Source organism: Vigna radiata, chromosome 1, assembly GCF_000741045.1.
Source record: "Vigna radiata var. radiata cultivar VC1973A chromosome 1, Vradiata_ver6, whole genome shotgun sequence".
Taxonomy (NCBI): domain Eukaryota; kingdom Viridiplantae; phylum Streptophyta; class Magnoliopsida; order Fabales; family Fabaceae; genus Vigna; species Vigna radiata.
The window spans coordinates 10,074,720-10,095,304 of record NC_028351.1 but is presented as its reverse complement, the minus strand read 5'-3'; the positions used below and the strand labels follow the sequence as shown (position 1 = coordinate 10,095,304).

General features: G+C 30.0%; 2 protein-coding genes across 2 annotated transcripts; one reads left to right on the top strand and one right to left on the bottom strand.

Annotated features, from left to right (window-relative positions):
- The first annotated feature begins 356 nt into the window (after positions 1–356).
- LOC106762980 (pentatricopeptide repeat-containing protein At2g40240, mitochondrial-like) lies at positions 357–1,754 on the top strand. The gene has a single exon (XM_014647127.2). It carries the CDS (start codon positions 412–414, stop codon positions 1,444–1,446), a length of 1,035 nt encoding a protein of 344 aa, XP_014502613.1. The 5' UTR covers positions 357–411; the 3' UTR covers positions 1,447–1,754.
- A 456-nt stretch (positions 1,755–2,210) lies between these two features.
- Positions 2,211–3,987, bottom strand: LOC106763019 (extradiol ring-cleavage dioxygenase). Its single transcript, XM_014647175.2, has 3 exons — positions 3,602–3,987; positions 3,020–3,387; positions 2,211–2,720 (listed from the first exon to the last, which is right to left on the bottom strand). Exons 1-3 carry the CDS (start codon positions 3,836–3,838, stop codon positions 2,522–2,524), a joined length of 804 nt encoding a protein of 267 aa, XP_014502661.1. The 5' UTR covers positions 3,839–3,987; the 3' UTR covers positions 2,211–2,521.
- Between the last annotated feature and the right edge of the window lie 16,598 nt (positions 3,988–20,585).

The window sequence follows — 20,585 nt, the reverse complement described above, 5'->3', positions numbered from 1 at the left end:
CTCATTTCACTAACTTTGTTTATATATTTTTTATTTATACTAAAATAATATAGTTTTAAAAATATGTATAATTTTTATAATTTATTGCTTCTATAGTTTTATTATTTTTACGAGTAACTAATTAAAAATATATGAAAATAACACTCTTCAAAATATATATATATATATATATATATATATATATATATATATATATATATATAATATTTCGTAAAAGTAATATTAAAAATTATGTGATGGTTATTTTTAAAAATAAGTTATTTAAGTATTTTAAAATAAAAAAAAGTTATTTAATTATTCATATTAAAAGAAGTTATTCAAGAAAAAAAAAAAAAAAAAACTCTGCATATCAATGGCGTTAAGTTTGTTACAATAGAATGACCAATTTCAAAATAACAAACACAACAAACGATGTTTTTCCCCAAACCCTCAAACGTAACTCTGAAATCCCTCTCCACTCTACGTCGTCGTTTCGCAACAACCCTAATTACTAAACCCTTCCCCGACGATCCCACCGGTGCCTACTACGATGACGTCGCTGCCGACGCCGTCAGCTCCGGCGACTACAGTGCTCTACGAGACGTCCTCAACAAGCGCGTTCAAGACGGCTTCAACAACAACAAACGCAGTTTCAGTTTCATCACTCACTCTAATTGCTCTCCCTCCCTCATCGATAAGCTCGTTGAAACCATCTCCCATCTCAATGAAGGTTACACGCGCCGCAACGCGCTCGACTTGCTTGTCGCGCGCCTCTGCAAGATCCGACGCAGGGAGGAGGCGCTTCGCGTGATCGAGTCATTGGCGCGTGGTGGCGTCTGTGTCCCAACCGCGTGGACTTTCTACCCCATCCTCAGGTCCCTCACAAGGGAGAAGTCCCTCGACCACGCGAGGGGCGTGGTGGATTTAATGGCTGAGCTCGGTATTGGGCTGGACCGGATAGGCTACAACGTTTTTCTCAAGGCCTACTGCTACGTCGGAGCCTTTGATGAGGCGGCCGGAGTTTTGAGGAAAATGGAGGAAGAGGGTATTGCGCCGGATGGGCGTACGTTTGACGCGTTGGTGTTGGGCGCGTGTAGGGCGGGAAAGGTGGATGGTGCAATGGTGATACTGAGGAGGATGGTGGATGATGGAGTGCCCATGATGTACTCAACGCACATGTATGTTATTGGGACCCTTTTGAGAATGAAGTGCTATGAACATGTTATGAGGTATGTAAGGAGTTTTGTTGGGAAGAATAAATTGTTGGATGCTGAGCTTCTTGGTGTTTTGGCTAGCAAGTTGGTGAATTTGAAGAAGGGTGAAGAAGCAATGTCAATTTTGGAGGAAATGAGGCAAAGGGGTGTGCCAATGGGTTATAAACTGAGAGAATTTTATAAAATGAATGCTGGAAAGGAAAATGGTGCAAGGGTTGATGGTGTAGTTGAAGAAGGTGGAAATGGAGTGTAGTGTGGATGTGATGTGTGGAAAATGAAGATTCAGATTACATTTGTCACCTGGTGTGAAAACAAGAAATATTTGTCGGAAGATAAAATGAGCCGGATGCCTGAATTACATTTTATTTTGATGGGGGTTTTCGTGGATTGTGTTATTGAACTAAATTACAGTTATATTGTATAACTTTTAGGATCATTTGTGTTATGGTGAAAGACCCGTCAATTCTCAGTCTTAAAGTTTTGGATAAAGAGTGGTATTAATCCCTACTTGATGTATGTATCTTTCTAAGAAATCTCAATGCACTAACTGTGCAATTCCAATTATATAATGATGCTTTCTATTTCAAACAATGGTTTTGAAGTACCAGAACTACGTGATGGTGTTGGATTGATTTTGGTAATTTACGAAATTGACTCAAAGCATGTACGTTGAGGAGCTTAATGATGCTGTGTTTCTCTCTCTCTTTACACACACACGTCTATATATGTATTTTCGTAATTGTTCGATTCATATTACCTGTTATTGTAGTGGTTTGGTTGGTTATGAACTGGGGAATATACAAAATTCCAGAAGTTAATATTAGGAACGTTATGTCCACATATGTCACCTAATCTTATTGTTTGATATTCATCACCAACCTCACTAGCTTTGACTTCAAGATTCATCAGTATTGGCTTCAAATCAGATAAATCAGTCTTCTCTTGGATCATCACAGTAAATTGTTGCCTGCCTACCAATTAAATCTACTCAGTCTAGAACAACTCCAACACATTGAAGGAACTATAAACCACATTCATATTAGATGATCATTCGGGAAAGAATAGAAAGTTCAAAAATGCAAAGATGCAGCTATCAGACCTTGCAGCATATTTTAATAGGCCACTGTAAAACATAGTTTTAATATCCTTCTCATTTTATGAGCCACAACGCAGCGATCATAAGAAAAGGAGCTTGACAATCACAGAATTATTTGTTATACATCACAGAATCCCAAGTCTAAACTTGCAAACAACATATCTTCATAAACATTGAATAAATGTATACAGAGGATGCACAAATGAACAGCAGCAACTCTGCATTAAGAAGTTCAACTGCCAGTTGCTGATGTAAACTGGTAAGAAGCATAAGAGAGAGTGCCAAGTTCAATACTACTGTGGATGAGTTTGGCCTTTGCATTCTCACCGGCGGCACCAATAGCAACATGCAGTGGATAAAAATGATCCGGCCAGGGATGAGCCTTTTTTGCATGTGGTGCTTTCTGTTCATAATGATTCACATCTTCATATCTACAAAATCAATACAAAACTTTAAGAAACAATCCGTAGGAGCCAAATTCTGCAACACTCAATCTTGGTAAAATGATCCTTGCAGATAACATCCTTTATAAGATGAACCATGCATTCATCAGTTCATAACGATTTACATCTTATGTCCACAATCCATGAAGAGCCAAATTCTACAACACTCAGTGGCTAGTTTTCCAATGCCATACACTAGCTTGGTAATTAGATGCATGTAGTTAAGATCCTTAACAAAGTAAAACACTTATCTAGTTTGAACATGAAAACAGAGAAAGCTTGCATACCTTCCTTCAAGAAGAGCCTCTTTCAACCAATTATCAAATTCTAGAGCCCAGGGCTGAGCAGGGGAGTCAGGCATAATGGCTCTCAAGTTATGAACAGCACTTCCAGAACCCATGATGAGTACACCTTCATCTTTAAGAGGGGCCAATGCCTTCCCAAGGTTATAATGATAAGTTCCATCTTGGTTTGATTGAACAGACAGCTGACAAACTGGAATGTCAGCTTCTGGGTACATCAAAAACAGGGGAACCCAAGCTCCATGGTCAAGTCCTCGCTTTGTATCTTCATCAACACGGTTGAAACCAGATTTTCTCAGCAGTTCCTTCACCCTCCTTGCCAATTTTGGGGCTCCAGGAGCAGGATATTTAAGCTAGCAGAGGAAGCATCAATCATGTAATTTAACAGATTTCCACATAAATCTACCAAAAAACATCACCATGGAAAGTCCTATCTCAAATGAAAACAAAACAAAACATTCCTTTGGAAGAAATTATCAAACAGCAACAAGTCAAAACCTTTGTAACGAAACTAAAGGCACTTGCTTTCTGAAAACAAAGAATGAAAAAGAGGCACTAGGTGGAAACCTGGTACATTTCTTTGGGGAATCCATAGAAGTCGTAGATGGTGTCGTTGACGGAGTCAACTACGTTGACCGTGGGAACTGTGGTGTCCCAGTGGCCGGAGATGACGAGAATTGAAGAGGGTGCGTGAGGAAAGACGTGGTTCTTCCATGACTGAAGAAACTTCCTAGCCTGAATGGATTCATCAATGGACAAAGTGGGTGATCCATGAGATATGTAAAATGTCTCCTTCAACGCCATATCTACCACCAACTTTCTTTTCTTTCTTTATATTCTCTCTTTTGCTTAATCTTCGTTTTGCCACACAATCAAAAATTCATAACATAGACACACAAATTTGGGAGAGAGAATGAACGAGGAGACACAAATATGTCTTTATATCAAGAATCCACCAACTCCAAGTGGTCACGCATCGACCAACTAGTCTTATCACATTGCATTCACTCACCTAATCATTCTAGTGCAAATAATTGACTTTATAAAATATAATTTATCGCTTCTAAAACATAAATTAATTTGTAATTATGAAAAGAAATTAAATAAATAATTCTTCAAGATATCTGACATGAGAAACTAGTCTTCTTAAACTAAAATAGTATAGTTTTAGAAAAATAAATAATTTTCTAAGAGTGGTTTTGAAAAAGTTTTGGATGGTAAAATGGGTATTTGTCTCTTTATCATTCGTCAAATTTTGGTTGGTAGAATTCAAACTTTGGAAAAAGTTTTTTTAACGACACTTCTTTAACAACTTTTTTATAACGCATACGTGACAGTTTGTGATTGATCCGTTTTAAATATTTTTAAAACATAAATTTAAATAGATCAATAAAACGATGAGACATGTCCCGTTATAAAAAAATTATAAAAAAGTATTGTGAAAATATAATGATCTTTCAAACTTTCAACTCATTTAGCTTTTACTTCATCCCATCTACCTGTCAAAGTGGCAGCCTGTACGTTAAGCTTTCTTTTAAATAAAAAATATTTAAAAAATTATTTTTTACGTATTATATTTTTTAAAATTATACCTTAAATCATTAATACTTACAAATAAATTTTAATTATTAATTATAATAAAATAATTTAAAATATAAGAATACTAATTATTTTAATTTTAATTAAAGATATTAATTAATTAATTAATTAATTAAAATTTTAAAAAATATTTATAATATACTTTTAATATACATAACAAATTACCAAAAAAATAAAATTAAGGAATTAGTCCGTTAACCTGTCGATCTATCTCAAAAGGATTAGAATTTTTAATTGACAGACCAATCAAATTAATAGCTACCTTTTTTTCTTATTCAAATATACCACATTGCCCTTTTATCTTAATATGTTATTATGTGTGTGATTCTTGTAATATTTTAAATGTTTTTATTTTTGTTTTGTGTTCTGTATAACACTTATGTGAGCATTTTAAGTAGAAGTCGTGTTAAATAGATATTAGTTTACTTTATTTGAGTTTTACTACGATACATATGATACATAAATTTTAAGGTATTTTCAAACTTTTTGTTTTAAAACGAAGATATTAATATTATAACATTTTAATAATCTTTTATTTACACTTTATTTTTTTTCAAAACCAAAAATATGATATTTTGTTCTTAAGGTCTAGGATAACATTTTATTTCATGTTAACTTGTTTCAATAAAAGATGTTTTGTAAAATCTGTCTTATCTTGAAAATGTTCTATAAAATCTATGTCTTATGATCTCGAGCGGACTAAAACTTATATTATAAATACTGTGTTGTGAAATACCATATTACATAATATACTTAATAAAAAAGAGGGTAAGTACTAACAAAAAAAATTATTTAAGAATAGTAAAAAAAAGAAATAATTACAAGTGACCAAAACTGATATATTGTATTAGATGAAATCTAAAACAAAATGAAATCGTCTTGAAATATCTAATAACGTTCTAATATTATATTGATAGACTTAAGTTTAATTAAATTCTATAAAATTGACTTGTAAAATAAAATTTATATATTATAAATTGATTTTATCTCTAATTAATATGTAACTTTTAATATATTTATAAGATTATCATAAGTTAATGAATGTTAATCATGGACTAAGATATTTAAGAACTAATTAATTTAGACTCGTGGAGATAAAAAGTATTAATTATTAGTTATTACATTTATTAGGTATGTATCATGTGTTGCTGACTTGCAAGATATCTTTGTTTCATAGTAGAAGGTACCAAGAATTTGTCATGGGATCCTTCCAACCACAATAATAAACTTACCTTATCTTACTAGATTGCATGGACAAAACAACATATTTCGACTAAGTTAAAAGCCAATTTCTGAGGGATATTATTCACCACAAGATCCCTTTTAATAATTGTAATACCCTAATTTCTTTGTCTCTACTCTTTTCTTAACAGATAGGAAAACAAGCAGATAGATAAAGCCAAATTCAATTTGTATATGTGTCTTGATGTTTTCTTATTTGCTTTAGACAGTGACAACAAAGATATTTATTCCAACCTTAATAATCTGTCCTTCCTTAGTTCCATTGTCATATTTTTGTGGTGACTAATGATAAGATGATACACTTTTACTATTTGACAAATATTATAAAAGTAATATTAAATGAATGTAAAAAAGTATATTTTTCTCTTTTGTGGTAGATTACTTTGCAAATTTGTGAATAAACTCTTATTAAGTTTTCCTACAATACTTTTGTCTTGATAATATTGATATTCATTTATCTCAACATAGAAAAGTAATCTGAATTTACTCTTTCAAAAATTAAAAGCTATTATGTAACCTAAACTGAAAGTTTTATTAATGGTGTTCTCATGATTTGTACATATTCATAATAGTTATGATGCAACGTTAAATGATTTAGTGATGTAACTTTCTTTGGAGTACCAAATGATGTGATTCAAACAAGATATCATGTCATGGATATATTTTTCATGGATTTTCCTTTGTTTTCTAATAAGTTGGAATGACTTTGCATACTGAATTGTTTGTTATGTTTCAAGTAATGCCTATGATTACAAATTTAAAAGAGATAACATCAAATTGTACCTATGATTCAGATACTCAATTTCATTGATCTAAATATTTGGTAGGGTTTAGAATTATTATTATTATCATTACTGTATATGGTATGAATGTTAAATAGACTCGTTGATAGCACTTCTACTCTAAGTTGGACTAAACCTAAAAGAGATGGCACAGAGATGGTTGAAAGGATGATATGGTGTGGAATTTGGTGGGGGAAAGGTCTAAGAAGGCTCACGACCTTGGGTTTGGATGGTGATGGGTGGTGCTTGATAGTGTTCTTGGAGAGGAGGTTAGACTATTTTTAGAGAAAAGTGGTTAGAGGAGATCACATGAGATGCTCTAACCTTTAGTAACCTAAGTATTATGACACAAAAGTGACAACATACATAACTTTACTCAAATTCAAAGATAATTTACAAAAGTGTGAGACATCTCTATTTATAGACTAAGAGTGTCTCCAAATTTTATAAGCTAGAGCTAAAAACTCAAACTGGACTAGCTTAGAGAACAAGTTGAAAAATGCTCTCCATTAGGAGGAGGACATGTGGAAAAAATCCTCTTAATTAGGAGGAGGACATGTGGCAAAAATCCTCTTAATTAGGAGGAGAGATATGTGGTCACTACCTATGAAAAATTCTCTCTAGTGCGAGCATGACACATGACCACTTTAAGGTTTGGACAACCCACTCTTTGCTCTTGGACATCCCACTTGGTCAACATTGGGCATTGACCTTTGTTGACTTAAGTGGTCTAAAAATCCTACACTAGTTGGTCCAAAATACAAAACCTAAAAATAAATCCTACACCATTAGGTCTATAATATAAAGTCCAAATAAATCCTAAACTACTTGCCGAAAAAATAAGGTCCAAAATTATTCCTACTCTAAAAGTGTCATGATGGCCAAGAGATAGAATCTAAGTCCATTTTCCACAAATGACTTCACCTCATCTTGAAAACGTTTGGTCATGGTTAGGGAGTATGTCATCAACAGCCGAAGTGACCAACCAATTGATTAACAAACATATCAAAATGCTTGGTCAGTTGAAGAACCACTTCATGTCAGCATAATTAACTAGCCTAAACATGATTTAGCACAAATCAAATAAATAATGACATTAAGACAAGATTAGGCTGCAATTAGATCAAATGTAAGTGAAAGTCCATTATAAATAGTATAAATATACAATCCAAATAAGGTAGTTTGGTTACTATGATTACAACATTTAATATAATTTGTATTTAAATTAACACTGACTTAAATATCAAACTACTTTACGTACGTATATTTGAACAATTTAGATAATATGAGAAATTGAGATACACTAGAAAAAGTGAAGGTGCCCAACCAATCTAACATAAACCATTACTAATTTTTCTTCTTGCAAATAATTTATAGAGTTTTAAAAATTTGGAAAAAAAATCATTTTTTTATGACCTTTCTATAAAAAAAATCATGAGATATGACGAACTTTAGAAGTTAATTCTTGATTATAATAAATATACTTAAAAGAATAAAGACGTTAATCCATAAATAAAAATAGCAATGGGGAAACTTAATTCAATTGATAATTTATTAATATGTTCTTGCCTATTATTATAATATTAAAGAACTTATTTTTCGTTAATAGTTAACATTTCTTACTTTTCCTCTGCAAACAGAATAGCCACCCAGCTTGAAGAAAGAATTCAGTCCAAATTTCCCGTCTCGTTTTCAGCTTTCCAGATATGAGAGTTCAAAGTTAAAAAAAAAAAAAAAAAGCAACAAATCAAGTTACTTTTTTCAATTAATATACACCAAATCCTCATAAATATATCCTTTTATTCACAGAAAAGAGAAAAAAAAAAAACGTTGATATTCATGTGAATTATATATGATCAACATATGAAAAGAAACAGAGAGACATGTGCCTAAAATTATTAAACTCCAAGTAGAGATATAGTATATTATCAATTCTAACATTATGTATAATTTATTGTATGGGATGTAAAAAAGGTTACAGTGTCTCTGAAAAGTGACGAAAGTTTCAACCTTTGATTGCATTGAGTTGCTAAACTTGTTATATGAGCGTTAATATTAGAAAATAGTTAGTGCTTTACACTGCATGATTCTGATTCCCATTTCACAGCATTGTACTGTTACTGTCATTATTTATATTCAAGTTAGAAAATTTATAAATAGAAAAAGAGAATATTTTGACCAAAATTGATTGGTTAAATTAGATCCTTCCAAAAATATTTGGTGAAAAAAAATTAAATCAAACTCTTGTATGTTGAGACTATATTACTACAGTAATAAAGAACATTATCGATGATCAAAATCTCTCGAAAAATACCAAAAATCGTCGATAAACAATACTTACTAAAAATTTGTCGAAAGTCAAAAAACCGTCAGAAAAACCTTTCTCCCTAACTATTACCGTAGAATTTTGTTCTTCGGTAATTATCGAGGACTATAAACCTTTAGTAATTACCGAAAGACAAAAATCCTCGATAATTACTGTGAGCCACAAACTTTCGGTAATTATCAAAGGCTTCTAACCTTCGCTAATAATCTGTTAAAAATTTTATAGATAAAAAACTTAAAGACTAAATTGATTATTTTATGAATTTGGATTATAATGTCTTATATGATGAGCTAGGTTCATATTTCATTAATACAGTCTCTCTTAATAATCTCTAAAAAAGCCTATCAGTAATATCTACAACATTATGTATAAATCAAGCTTTACTTATGAATAAAGATTGGAAGCTAAGTTTACATTTGTTAATGATAAAACCAAGCATTCAAACAAGACCAACATGTACACATAGCACAAGCAACCATAATGTCCAAAACTAACACAAATAACAAGAAACCAAACAAATGAAAATGACTGAAATTGCAGACCAGAAACTAACAACAGCCATAAACTGATGTGTGTGGGAGAGGTCAATTTATTTTCAAAATCTCATATCAATTCTATACATCCGTGATTGCCAGAAAATGGCACCATACCTAACCTAATTTCCTAATCAAACTTGCTACTTTTATCTGATCTAATAAGACTGGGAAAGAATTCCCAGCAAAACCATTCTAACATCAATCAAACTTGTGTACAAATCTCTCACTTTTCCCTCAATAAAACCAATCTCATCTTCCAATTTCTTGCAGCTGCTCTTCAATCTCTCAACACAACATTCAACATTCTCTTTTCCCCTCTTACCCTTGATCAGTTCTTTCAATTCCCTAGCTGCACCTACTGTCTGCTGCAACTCAACCATCACCAAAGACCCACTTCTCCTTTTCTTCTCTGCCAACTCCTGCATAATCCTCAACCATGAACAACTCATCGGGTGACCCTTCATCATGGGAAATTCACTTTTCCCACAATCAATTGACAAGGCCTGTTCAAGAAAACAACAACTCATCAAAGCCATGGCCTTGGAGCCACACAAAATCTCACCCAACTCAGTTTCATGGCCTTGCTTTGTTCTTGCCAAACAACACCCTCGCTTCCCCATTTTCAGTCTCCTTTTTTCTGTGCCCTGACATGACTCCGATTGGACCAATCCATCCAAAGCACGTGATGTTGCGTTGATTTCAACAAAGCGTGTAACTTTTCTCAAAGATTCCACGTAGTTCTTCTTCATGCCCTCCACTCTTTCCACAAAGTAGTTACATGCATCCAGAATATCAGTGTTGGTTTCTAGGTAATCTTCTATTGCCCCATGGTCCACATCGGAAAAGTAGGAAAGGTGAGCTAGTGTGGTTAACGCTATCTTTTGGGTGCTGATTGCTGCATCAAATAATTGAGGCATGGAATATTCACCACTCTTGCTTACTGACTGGAGGGTAGTGAGCTCCGCCGTGAGGTCGCGGCTGAACTGGGTTGCTTCCGGCAACGGCGCCACCGCAGCTGAGGCAGCTCGAGGCTGAATCCGCCGCAAAGAGAGGCTTCTGAGGATGGATGATGGTGCTCTCATGGTGTCACAAAGTAAGGTTCAGTATAGGAACAAAATCTGAGATGCATTCATTTCATGACCAAGTTTTGAGATGTCACTTTGGACAATATATATAACCCATGAACGCATACACGTGTCACAATGGCATTGAAAAATTACTTGTCACAAAATAGAACTTTTTAATGTAAAAAAAAAAAGTTATTTTTTTAATTTGTTGAATTTAATTTTAAGTATAATTTAATTTTATAAAATTGATTATAAAATAAAGTTTTATAATTATTTATATATTATAAATTAATTTTGTTTTTAATCAATTTAATGTTTTCAACACATTCTTGAAATAGAACAATAAATCTAAAACACAAATTTCACTATATAAATTCTAAATCATGATTTGATATTGTTAAAAATATTATTTTAAATGTAATTCAAACTTACATGGCTTTTACTTTTAATCTATTAGCATTACATTTTTTTTTGGTGGGAAATCAAACTTTTAATTAGACACAAGGTGAAATTGTTTAAAGAGAAAAAAAAAATTATGAGAATGAGCTGTAACAGGGTGCGTGGAGATGCAGGATACTGGCAGGTGTAAATTTAAATAAATAAAAAAAAAAAAAAAACATTGCTTCCAATTATTAGGGCACAGTTTTCCTTTATTCAAGCACAAACCCTAACTTGGAGTTGTTGATATAAGTTTGTTAATAATTGTTTGGCATAAGAAGATTTAGTTTAGTGATTAACTAAGGTGTAGGATTTAATACAATGAACCAAACATAATCTGCAGAAGAATGGCACAGACAGAGCAAAGATCTGAGGTATGATTATTAAATAGCAGTAGTGTTCCATTTTGGAGGTTTTGGTTGGAACAACAATGACAGAATCTTTGAGGAGAGATTTGTGTGATAATTAGTGCATAATATGATATTAAAAGGTTGGTGAATTGTGTGTGAGGTTGTCCTTTAATAAGGCTGTCTGGAATGCATCTTCAACAACAAGATTCACTGCTAACAACAACAGCAACTTCTCCCTCAGACCTTGTCACCTTGTATAACTCCTAACCCTCCACATGGCATGCACCACCAATCCAACATTTCCCTACGTTGTCCTTCTGTTTGCCACGTTTCAGAGCAGCTCTATTTTATGCTTAATTTCACCACCTTTCTCTCTTTTCAGGATTTTATATTTTGTTATTGGCTGGCTCTCGTTATGCTCGTATTCAAAATATTCAATGCTTTCCAAGTTCAAATTCTAAGTCTTTTCGTTGGAGATCTCTGGTTAAAATGAAGAACTTATTGGAGAATGAATGTCTTGGGAATTCAAGTAAGTTTAAGATATATATTAGGTAAAAGTAAAAATAGAAAGTTGAGAAAAATAATAGATAAATTACTTATAAACCTACTAATTTAGATATGTAGTGTCAATTATTTATGTAAACTATACTTAGGTTTTTTTATATTATATCTTTCGTCTAATTTTTCCTTAAAAGAATATTAAGATTAAGATGTGAATGTAAATAACATAAAATGTATAAGAGATAATATTTTGGAAATATAATATATATTAAAGTTGTATCTCCCGTTTGAAACATCTTATAACAGTAAATAAATTATATTATATTATACTATATATATATATATATATATATATATATATATATATATATATATATATATATATATATNATATATATATATATATATATATATATATATATATATATATATATATATATATATATATATATATATATATATTTGTGTTGTGTGTGTGTTAAAATTTTGAATTGTTCAGTATAAGATTATTGATTTACGATATATTGATGTAAATTTTATGGTGTTCCTTCTTTTTTAATTATTAATAAGTGGTATCAAAATCATCTACATTTGTGGGGTTAATTGATTTCAACAATTATATTAAAATTTATGATAATTTTCTTGAAAAAAAAAACAATGTAAAGGTAAGACGATCTAACCCGGTGTCTATAAATAAGGTTTCGAATTTAGTAATGATAGTTTGTAACACATTAATAAAGATAAGTGGTGTTTTTTCCTCTTAAATTATCAATAATAATAATAATAATAATATATGACTAAGATATTTATATATCATCTTACAAAATAATATTTTATGAGTTACTCAAAGTCAATAATAACCCTTAATGAAAGATCAATTATGCATGTGAAGCATAATTGAAGCGATTTTCACTATAAATACAACAATTAGTTGAAAAGTTATTTGACCTGATCTCGATTGAGGTGGCGAGTGTTCTAGCAATTTCCAATTTTTTTTATTGGAAGTTTCAAATATTTTAATTCCAATATGGATCTGATATATCTCTCCAACAGATTTAGAGAAAATAGAAAATAATCCAACAACCTTCTACTTTTATATATGACTTATTTAAGTGAACAACTTGATTTTACCAAGCTTTTTTTGGATTCCTTAGATTATATAAGACTATTATAAGTAAAAAAGAAAAAAAAGGTACGTATAAAGTTATATATACGCGGCAAACATTTACATGGGGAACAATAACCTAGAAAAAGTGAAAGGGAAACAACGTAAAAAAGCTATGAAAGAAGTATCCAATACTTAATGTTCATAATGTTAGTGTTGTGTATATCATAAATAAAAACTTGTGATGGATCTAAACCCAAGTGTTAAGAAATTCCGTTTTACCTTCTTTTCACTACAAATTCATTGTTCTGACAGAAAAAGAAAACTATCGATGAAACAACCTAAGTAGTAGTAAAACTGCAAAACCATCATAGTACGTAAAGAGATGCATTAGTGCCTCTTAAAAATAATACTTCATCATGTTTTTAATTTGAATTATGATATTTTGACAATTTTTTTAACAACTTTTTAATAACAGGACATATGTTATAAATTTATTGATTTATTTGAATTTATATGTTTAGAAAAAATATTTAAATTTATACAATACAAGAGAACGAATTTATCGTTGCTTCCAAAATGGGAAGGAAATAAAGGTTCACAATGGAGACACAACGATAGTTTTTGTTGGCAATAAGGAAGGGAAGGGAGAAGAGTGGAAGAGTGATAGCGAAAGTGGCGATGTAGTTTGTGTTTGACGACGAAAAAATGAGGAGAATGACTCTTGCACTGGAGGAGTATGCAACAACACAAATGGAAAAACTTTCATGGGAATGTAAAATTGGTGAAATTTTAACCTATCAGATGAATAGACCCTAATTATTTAAAAAAATCAAAACGTATAACTGTACAAATATTTTAAAAAATGTCACCAGTGTCTTTTTTGAAACGATTTGCAAAACTACAAACTTTAGTTATTTTAAAGCTGAAGCTTATAGTTAAGCAAATAGTTTTAAAAATATCATCGAATTTTGAAAGACTTCATTTTTTCTTAAAATTGAAACATATCAAGTAATTTTCAAAGTTTTTTTTTTCACTAGTAATATCTAAATTGGTTACTACTATTTGTTATCCAAATTTTAAAAAAAGTTAGTTTCTAATTAAGAAATAAATCTCTAAATGACACTCTAAATATATTTTTAATTACTAAAATTGATTATTGTTTATAAACTTTTATTGTAATTAATATTGAATATTTCAAAAGTAAGATCAATGAGTGTCATGTAAAATAATTTGCCTTCTTCATGTCAATAATTGAATCAATTGCCAACTTACTCCATATATAATATTCCTTTGTGCTTAATCTAGGGTTCTTCATATAATTGAATGATTCCCACATCTCTTGGAAGATCTAGAGAAATGGATTTGTATTCAAATAATAGAGAAATAGTAATTAATGAGAATGTGACATGAGTACACTATGAAGAGTAGTTAAATATTTGGTGAATAAAGGTTGGCCACTATTATAACTTTGAAGATTGTAATCTATAACTTTTATTAACACTATCATTCAAAATCATTCAAATTCGGACATGCCGTACTACAAAAGGTACAGAATTTTTGGTGCATTATTGCTCTTAGGAATTGAAGCATGTATTACAATTAAAAATTTGGTCGAGGGCAAATTGCGTTGATAATTAAAGACATTAATATTATATTAAAATATGATGCAGCTTTTTTTTTTTTTCTCAAACTAAAGTTATCACTTTTGGGAGCACCAAAAAAAGTGATCTCCCTCTGGTAAATAAAAATTCTGTCACTCAAAATGTGTCAGTTTAAATTATTAATATTAAAACAATATAATTGCACATTTCATCACTTAATTATAATCCTTGTGTAAACTTTATCCTTTTCTTAATCTTATATATTTTATAATTTTTTTTTACTCAGACATCTTCAGGACAAACGAAAATATTTTTTTTATTAGAAAAATAAATAAATAATAACGAAGATAATTTCCAAAATACTTTTTCTCAAACAGGAAATTAGAAAAGAAAGAATTTCCATATTTTTTAAATCAAGACATTTCTTTTTCTCTAGAATAGTTTTTTTTAATCCATATTCAATGTATTATTTGGTGTTGAATTAACATGTTTCCCATCATTATGGTTGTGGTGCTTCATTCCTAAAGTGGAAACAATGAAAATGAGTTTAAACTGCAGGATGCTTCCAAAATTATCTAGCATTGTTTTTCTCATGTTTTTACCTACTTTCAATTGCATTACAACACAAAAAAAAAAAAAAAGTAAGGGATAAGCTTTGTGAATAGGGATTGAAGTTTGTAATACTTTCAAAAATAGGTCTTTATGAATATATAAGTTTGTTGACGTTTCAATGTTAAAATCAATAATTTAATAGCTGGAATAATTAATACGTATTAAATGCAATCATTTATTTTTTATTTTAATAATTATAAATTTTAAAATAGATATTTAATTAAAGGTGATCTTATTAGTAAATAAACAGTTTTTAACTTGCACATTAAATTAGAGTTGTCAAAATGAATCACAATTCCTGCACTAATCTGGCTCATCATTAGTTCGAATCGAGTTGCATTTAAAAAAATTGTATTTTTTTTATGCGAATTAAATTTCAATCCAACTCATTTAAACTCGGCTCATTCGGATTGAATCCGTAGTGGACCGGGTTGACCCACCAACCCACTTACCTAATTTTATTTTATTAAAATTTAATTTTAATTTTATAAAAAGATATTATTTTTTTTGCTTGAAAAAAATATTTAAGTTCATATTTTAAAAATTAATTAAACACCCATGTTGGAGTGAAATTTGTTTAGATTTGAATTATAGAAAGTTTGTAATTTTTTTATTTTAAAAAAATTGTAATTAAGTGAGCCAGTGAGTCAACCCATTTACCGACCAACCCGTGGTGGGTAGAGCCCTGTTCGAATTTTTTTGGCTAGCTAATAAATGAGTCAGGTTGGGTTGACTCATTAAGTCACTAACCCGTGGTGGGTCGAGCCGAGTTGGGCCGGGTGACCCATTTTGACAACTCTACATTAAATCGAAGCGTATAAAAATGTGGTGGCAATTTCATAATTCTGGCGACATTATATGTCTCGGTTAAGTGCAAACTGATGCCTAAGGGGGTATACTGCTTCGGTTCTTTAACCAATCAAGACAAAAAACCCTGCTAACCCAATGCAAATCAGACTTTTCATCTGACAGCTTTTTCGAAACATGCCTACTGCATTGGTCCTTTAACCAACCGTGGCAAAAAACCCTGACAATTTTTTCAAAATAGGCCTATTATCTAAGTTCTCTAACCAACTGAGGCAAAAAGAACCCTAACAGCATTTTCGAAATAGGCCTACTGCCTCGGTTCTCTGAGGTAGTATATATGTCATGTCATCAACTGATTTTAAACGTTTCATATCCATTCTGTCAACCTCTATTGCCTCAGTTCCATTTTAACTGATGTCATAGGCCTTTTATACCTCGGTTTAAGCGTGAACCGAAGCTTATAGTTTATAGATATTTTCAAATTTTTCATTTACAATTTTATTTTGAATTCTCTTTTGGAAGGTTTACGCATCAGTTGTTTTTATAACCGAGGTAATAGCCTCTTCGATAGTTAAATTCCAGAAGCGTAAAACAGTAAGCATATTTTCACTCTTTCTCCATCTTTCTCAACAGTGATATTCTTCAATATGTAGGAGTAGTAGATAGCTTTCTCACCTGCATAAGTACAATTAGGGATGGCAACGGGTCAGGTTGGACACGGATAGTGTCTACCCGCAATCTGAGCCGCCGGATAAAATTTTACCCGCTACCCGCCAGGTACCCATTTAAAATATATCCGCGAATATTTTAAACCCTGTTAGTATTCGAGGATACCCGCAAAAAATAGAAAAAATATATTTTATACATTTTGAAAAAAATTAAATAAAATTACAAAAAAAATATATATAATATAATATAATATAAATTAAATATAAATTTAATTTAATTTTAATTAAATTTAACCTAATAAAATATTATTTTATTTTATTTTTAATTAAATTTAATTGAAAACATATATAAATTAATTTTTTTATTATTTTTTGCGGGTAACAGATACCGCGGGTCGAGTAATATACTACCCGTACTGGACCCATTTAGAAGTGGATATTAGAATACATGCTACCTATTATCGACGGATAGTAAATATTCGCAGATAATAACTATCCCTTGTGGATTTTATATGTCATATTCATATCTGCAGAATTTTTTTGTCATCCTCAAGTATAATCCACCGATATTTTTCAATAGTGTGTAAGGATCATAACAAAAATACGAGAAAGAGAAAAAAAAAAATAAAACAAAAAGGAAACAAAAATGATATATAATGAGAATTACATATTTAATAATAGAAAAATACATTTTTATTTTGTTTCTTTTCAATAATATATATATATATATATATATATATATATATATATATATATATATTAAGTATTGGTGGAAAGATAAAAAAACGTAAAAAGTTTCAACACGTAAAATATTTATAATATACTTGTAATTTTTCTGATTTCTTGTACAAGTTTTATTAAATAAAATAAATTAAGATATTTCCTGTATTTTATGTATCGTTTAAATTTTATTGAATGAAATTCTCTTCTTCTTAATTTAGTATTTTTTTTATTCTTAAAGAATTTTTACATTTTTTATTTTTTTAATTTTAGTTAATCACCCCAAAAATCAGGGTGATTAATCCATTAGAACAATTGAATAAATACAAAATACTTTTTTTAATAAATAAGACAATTTTATAAAATGTAGTAAATATTGTTGTAAAACATTCATCGTGTAACGTTCAATGCAACGTTAAAAATGTTATTGCAAAATAACATTGTAATGCAACGTCTATTCCTTTCATAATTTGTAATTATTAAGCAACGTTTAAATTTTAATTAAATCATTTTATGATTTTTAATTTCCTTTATTTAAATTGATTCTTTCCTAACTCTATAAATAGGAAACTCTTCTTCTATTCCAAGACACGCCAAAATCATTATTTCTCATTCTTCTCTTCTCTGAGTTTTATTCTCTAGTTCTTCTCTCTTTTCTAAAAATATTCTGGATCATTTTTATTCTCTCTTAAGATATCCTTGCTAGTTTTGAGATCCTCAGAAATATTCTGAGGAGTTCCTATTGTATCTTGGAGGACTTGCGCACACCGCGGATAAGTCCTTAAGGACAGTAACTCTACACGCCTCAAAAAATTTTGTTCGTGATTCTGTCAGCCTTTAACAACAAATATTATTTTAACCCACATAATCCTTTTTAATAAATCAATTACTTTCTCATACTTTTTTACCATATATATCCTATTCATATTTTGGTAATGCTTATTATCTTAAACAATATATAATATATTCAATATTTATATGTAATAACTGTAAAATGTTATTTGATAACTTTTTTATTAACAATATTTATGTATTGATGTAATAGAATACCCACGTCTTAATTATTTTTACATCCATTAATTTTATGAAAACTATTTAGGTAATAAAAAATTCCTATTTAATTATTATCGTATGTGAAAATTCTATAAACTCTACCAAGAAAAATCAACATAGGAATAATGTGAAATAGGTTTAGGTTTACATGTTCTTTGTGTTAAAAATCTCAAATTAATTACTGGCTAATTTTCTATCATCTCTTCTACTACTAAACTGTATCTCTTTTCACCAAAAGATAACCTATCTCACTTTCTTCTGTGGAAACAAAGAAAGAGTAAGTAAAAAACAAAAAATAATAATAAATGAATAAATAAATAAAAAATGTACCATCCCCATTTGAAGAAAATGATGTATCTTTGCACTAAGTTCAACTACTTTGTATTTATTCCATTAAATGGTGCTGTACAATACAGTTACATTACATATGCCCATCTTAAAGCCCATCATTGATTAGTACAACACACATTCATAACATTAGTTAGTTGAAGAATAAATGCAGGAAATAATTAATTAATTTGAAATCTTATAGGAGTGTGAAAGAAAAAGTTAATGTAAACCAAGTATTGATATACAAATATTTCTCAACAAAAGGCATGAAAATTTAATATTTCAACTATCTACAATGGTTTAGATTTGGTCTTGTGCATCGTTTACCAAAAAAAGAAAAAATACAAAAAACAAAGAGATTTATCAATTGAAAACTTCATTTTTTTTTATTTGACGTTTTTTTTAAGAATAGAAAAACAAAGAATGCACTTTCATGTTTAAAAACATTACAAAAAATTAAGTTAGGATGAAATTATATTGTTTCTTGAAAATTCAAAATTTGCTAGTTAATTTGTGAAATTTAGTTTTGTAAAAATTTCTTTGGTGGGGAATCATTAAAATAATAAGTATTTTATATATAGCTAATTACAAAATGTAAGTCAAATTAACATTTAATCAATAATAATCATAAATCAATTTATTAATGTTGATTAAAATATGATTAAGTTATGATTAAACTAATAAAAGGGTACAGACCAAACAGATAAGAATAGCAAAAACATACAACAAATTATCTGAAAATTAATACCACTCATCTGACCTATAGTAAAACAATAATGTTTTCAAAAAACTTAAATCAAACTTGTTGTTGACTTTCAATGCTTTACAGAATAATTTTTTCAAGATTTCAAAATTTGCACATATAATACGACAATGGTGAGGAATGATATATTAGAAGTGAGTTCTGATACCATATAAGAAATTCATCCAAAATACTTTTCTAACATGGTATCAGAGCTTGTCTGATCCGCTTCCGCTGTCTTTGTTGTCTGCCGGCGGTCGGCCGCCATGGCCGCCGGCAACCCCTAAAAGTTTCTTTTTCAACCTGTGCATTTATATGCATTTATGTTCATATATTTTTATACTCATATTCCTTGCTCTGATACCATATTAGAAGTGGGTTTTAGGCCTAACTCAACCCTACAAAACTGGCTTGTAAGGTGAGGTTTGCACCTCACTTATATATTATAAATTGGCCTTATCTCTAGTCGATGTGGGACTTCCAACATGATACCAAGATGATAAGAATGATGAACAATAATTATGATTAATTTTTAGGCCAATAATTTCGAAAAATAAATTTATAAAAGACATGATAAAAAAGATTAGTGAGTTGAAATAATTTGACTCTAAGAAAAATTACTTTTAAATAATTAATTTGTCTTATTATTTATGGTCATTATATATATCTTTGAAAAAAAAATCTACAACATTAAAGTAAAAGAGCTAAAATGCAAGAAACAATATCCCTAACATATCATGTGTAACTAATATGTTCAATTATAAATTGTTCCTATAATTTATCATTAATTAATTTTATCCTAATACCATCTATGTTGAATCATGTAAGTGATTAAGTGACTTATTCCTAACTTATTCCTTAAAGAAAGTATATCATGTGAGTTGGTGTGGAATAATTATGAGAATCATGTGAATGGTTAAGTGATTTATTCCTTAAAGAAAATATATCATGTGAGTTGGTGTGAAATAATTAATGGTTTGGAGTGTGAAATAGATGATAATATATTGTGCAAAATATATAATTTAAAGGACATATTTTAACTAACTTATAGTCTAAAAAAACATTAAAA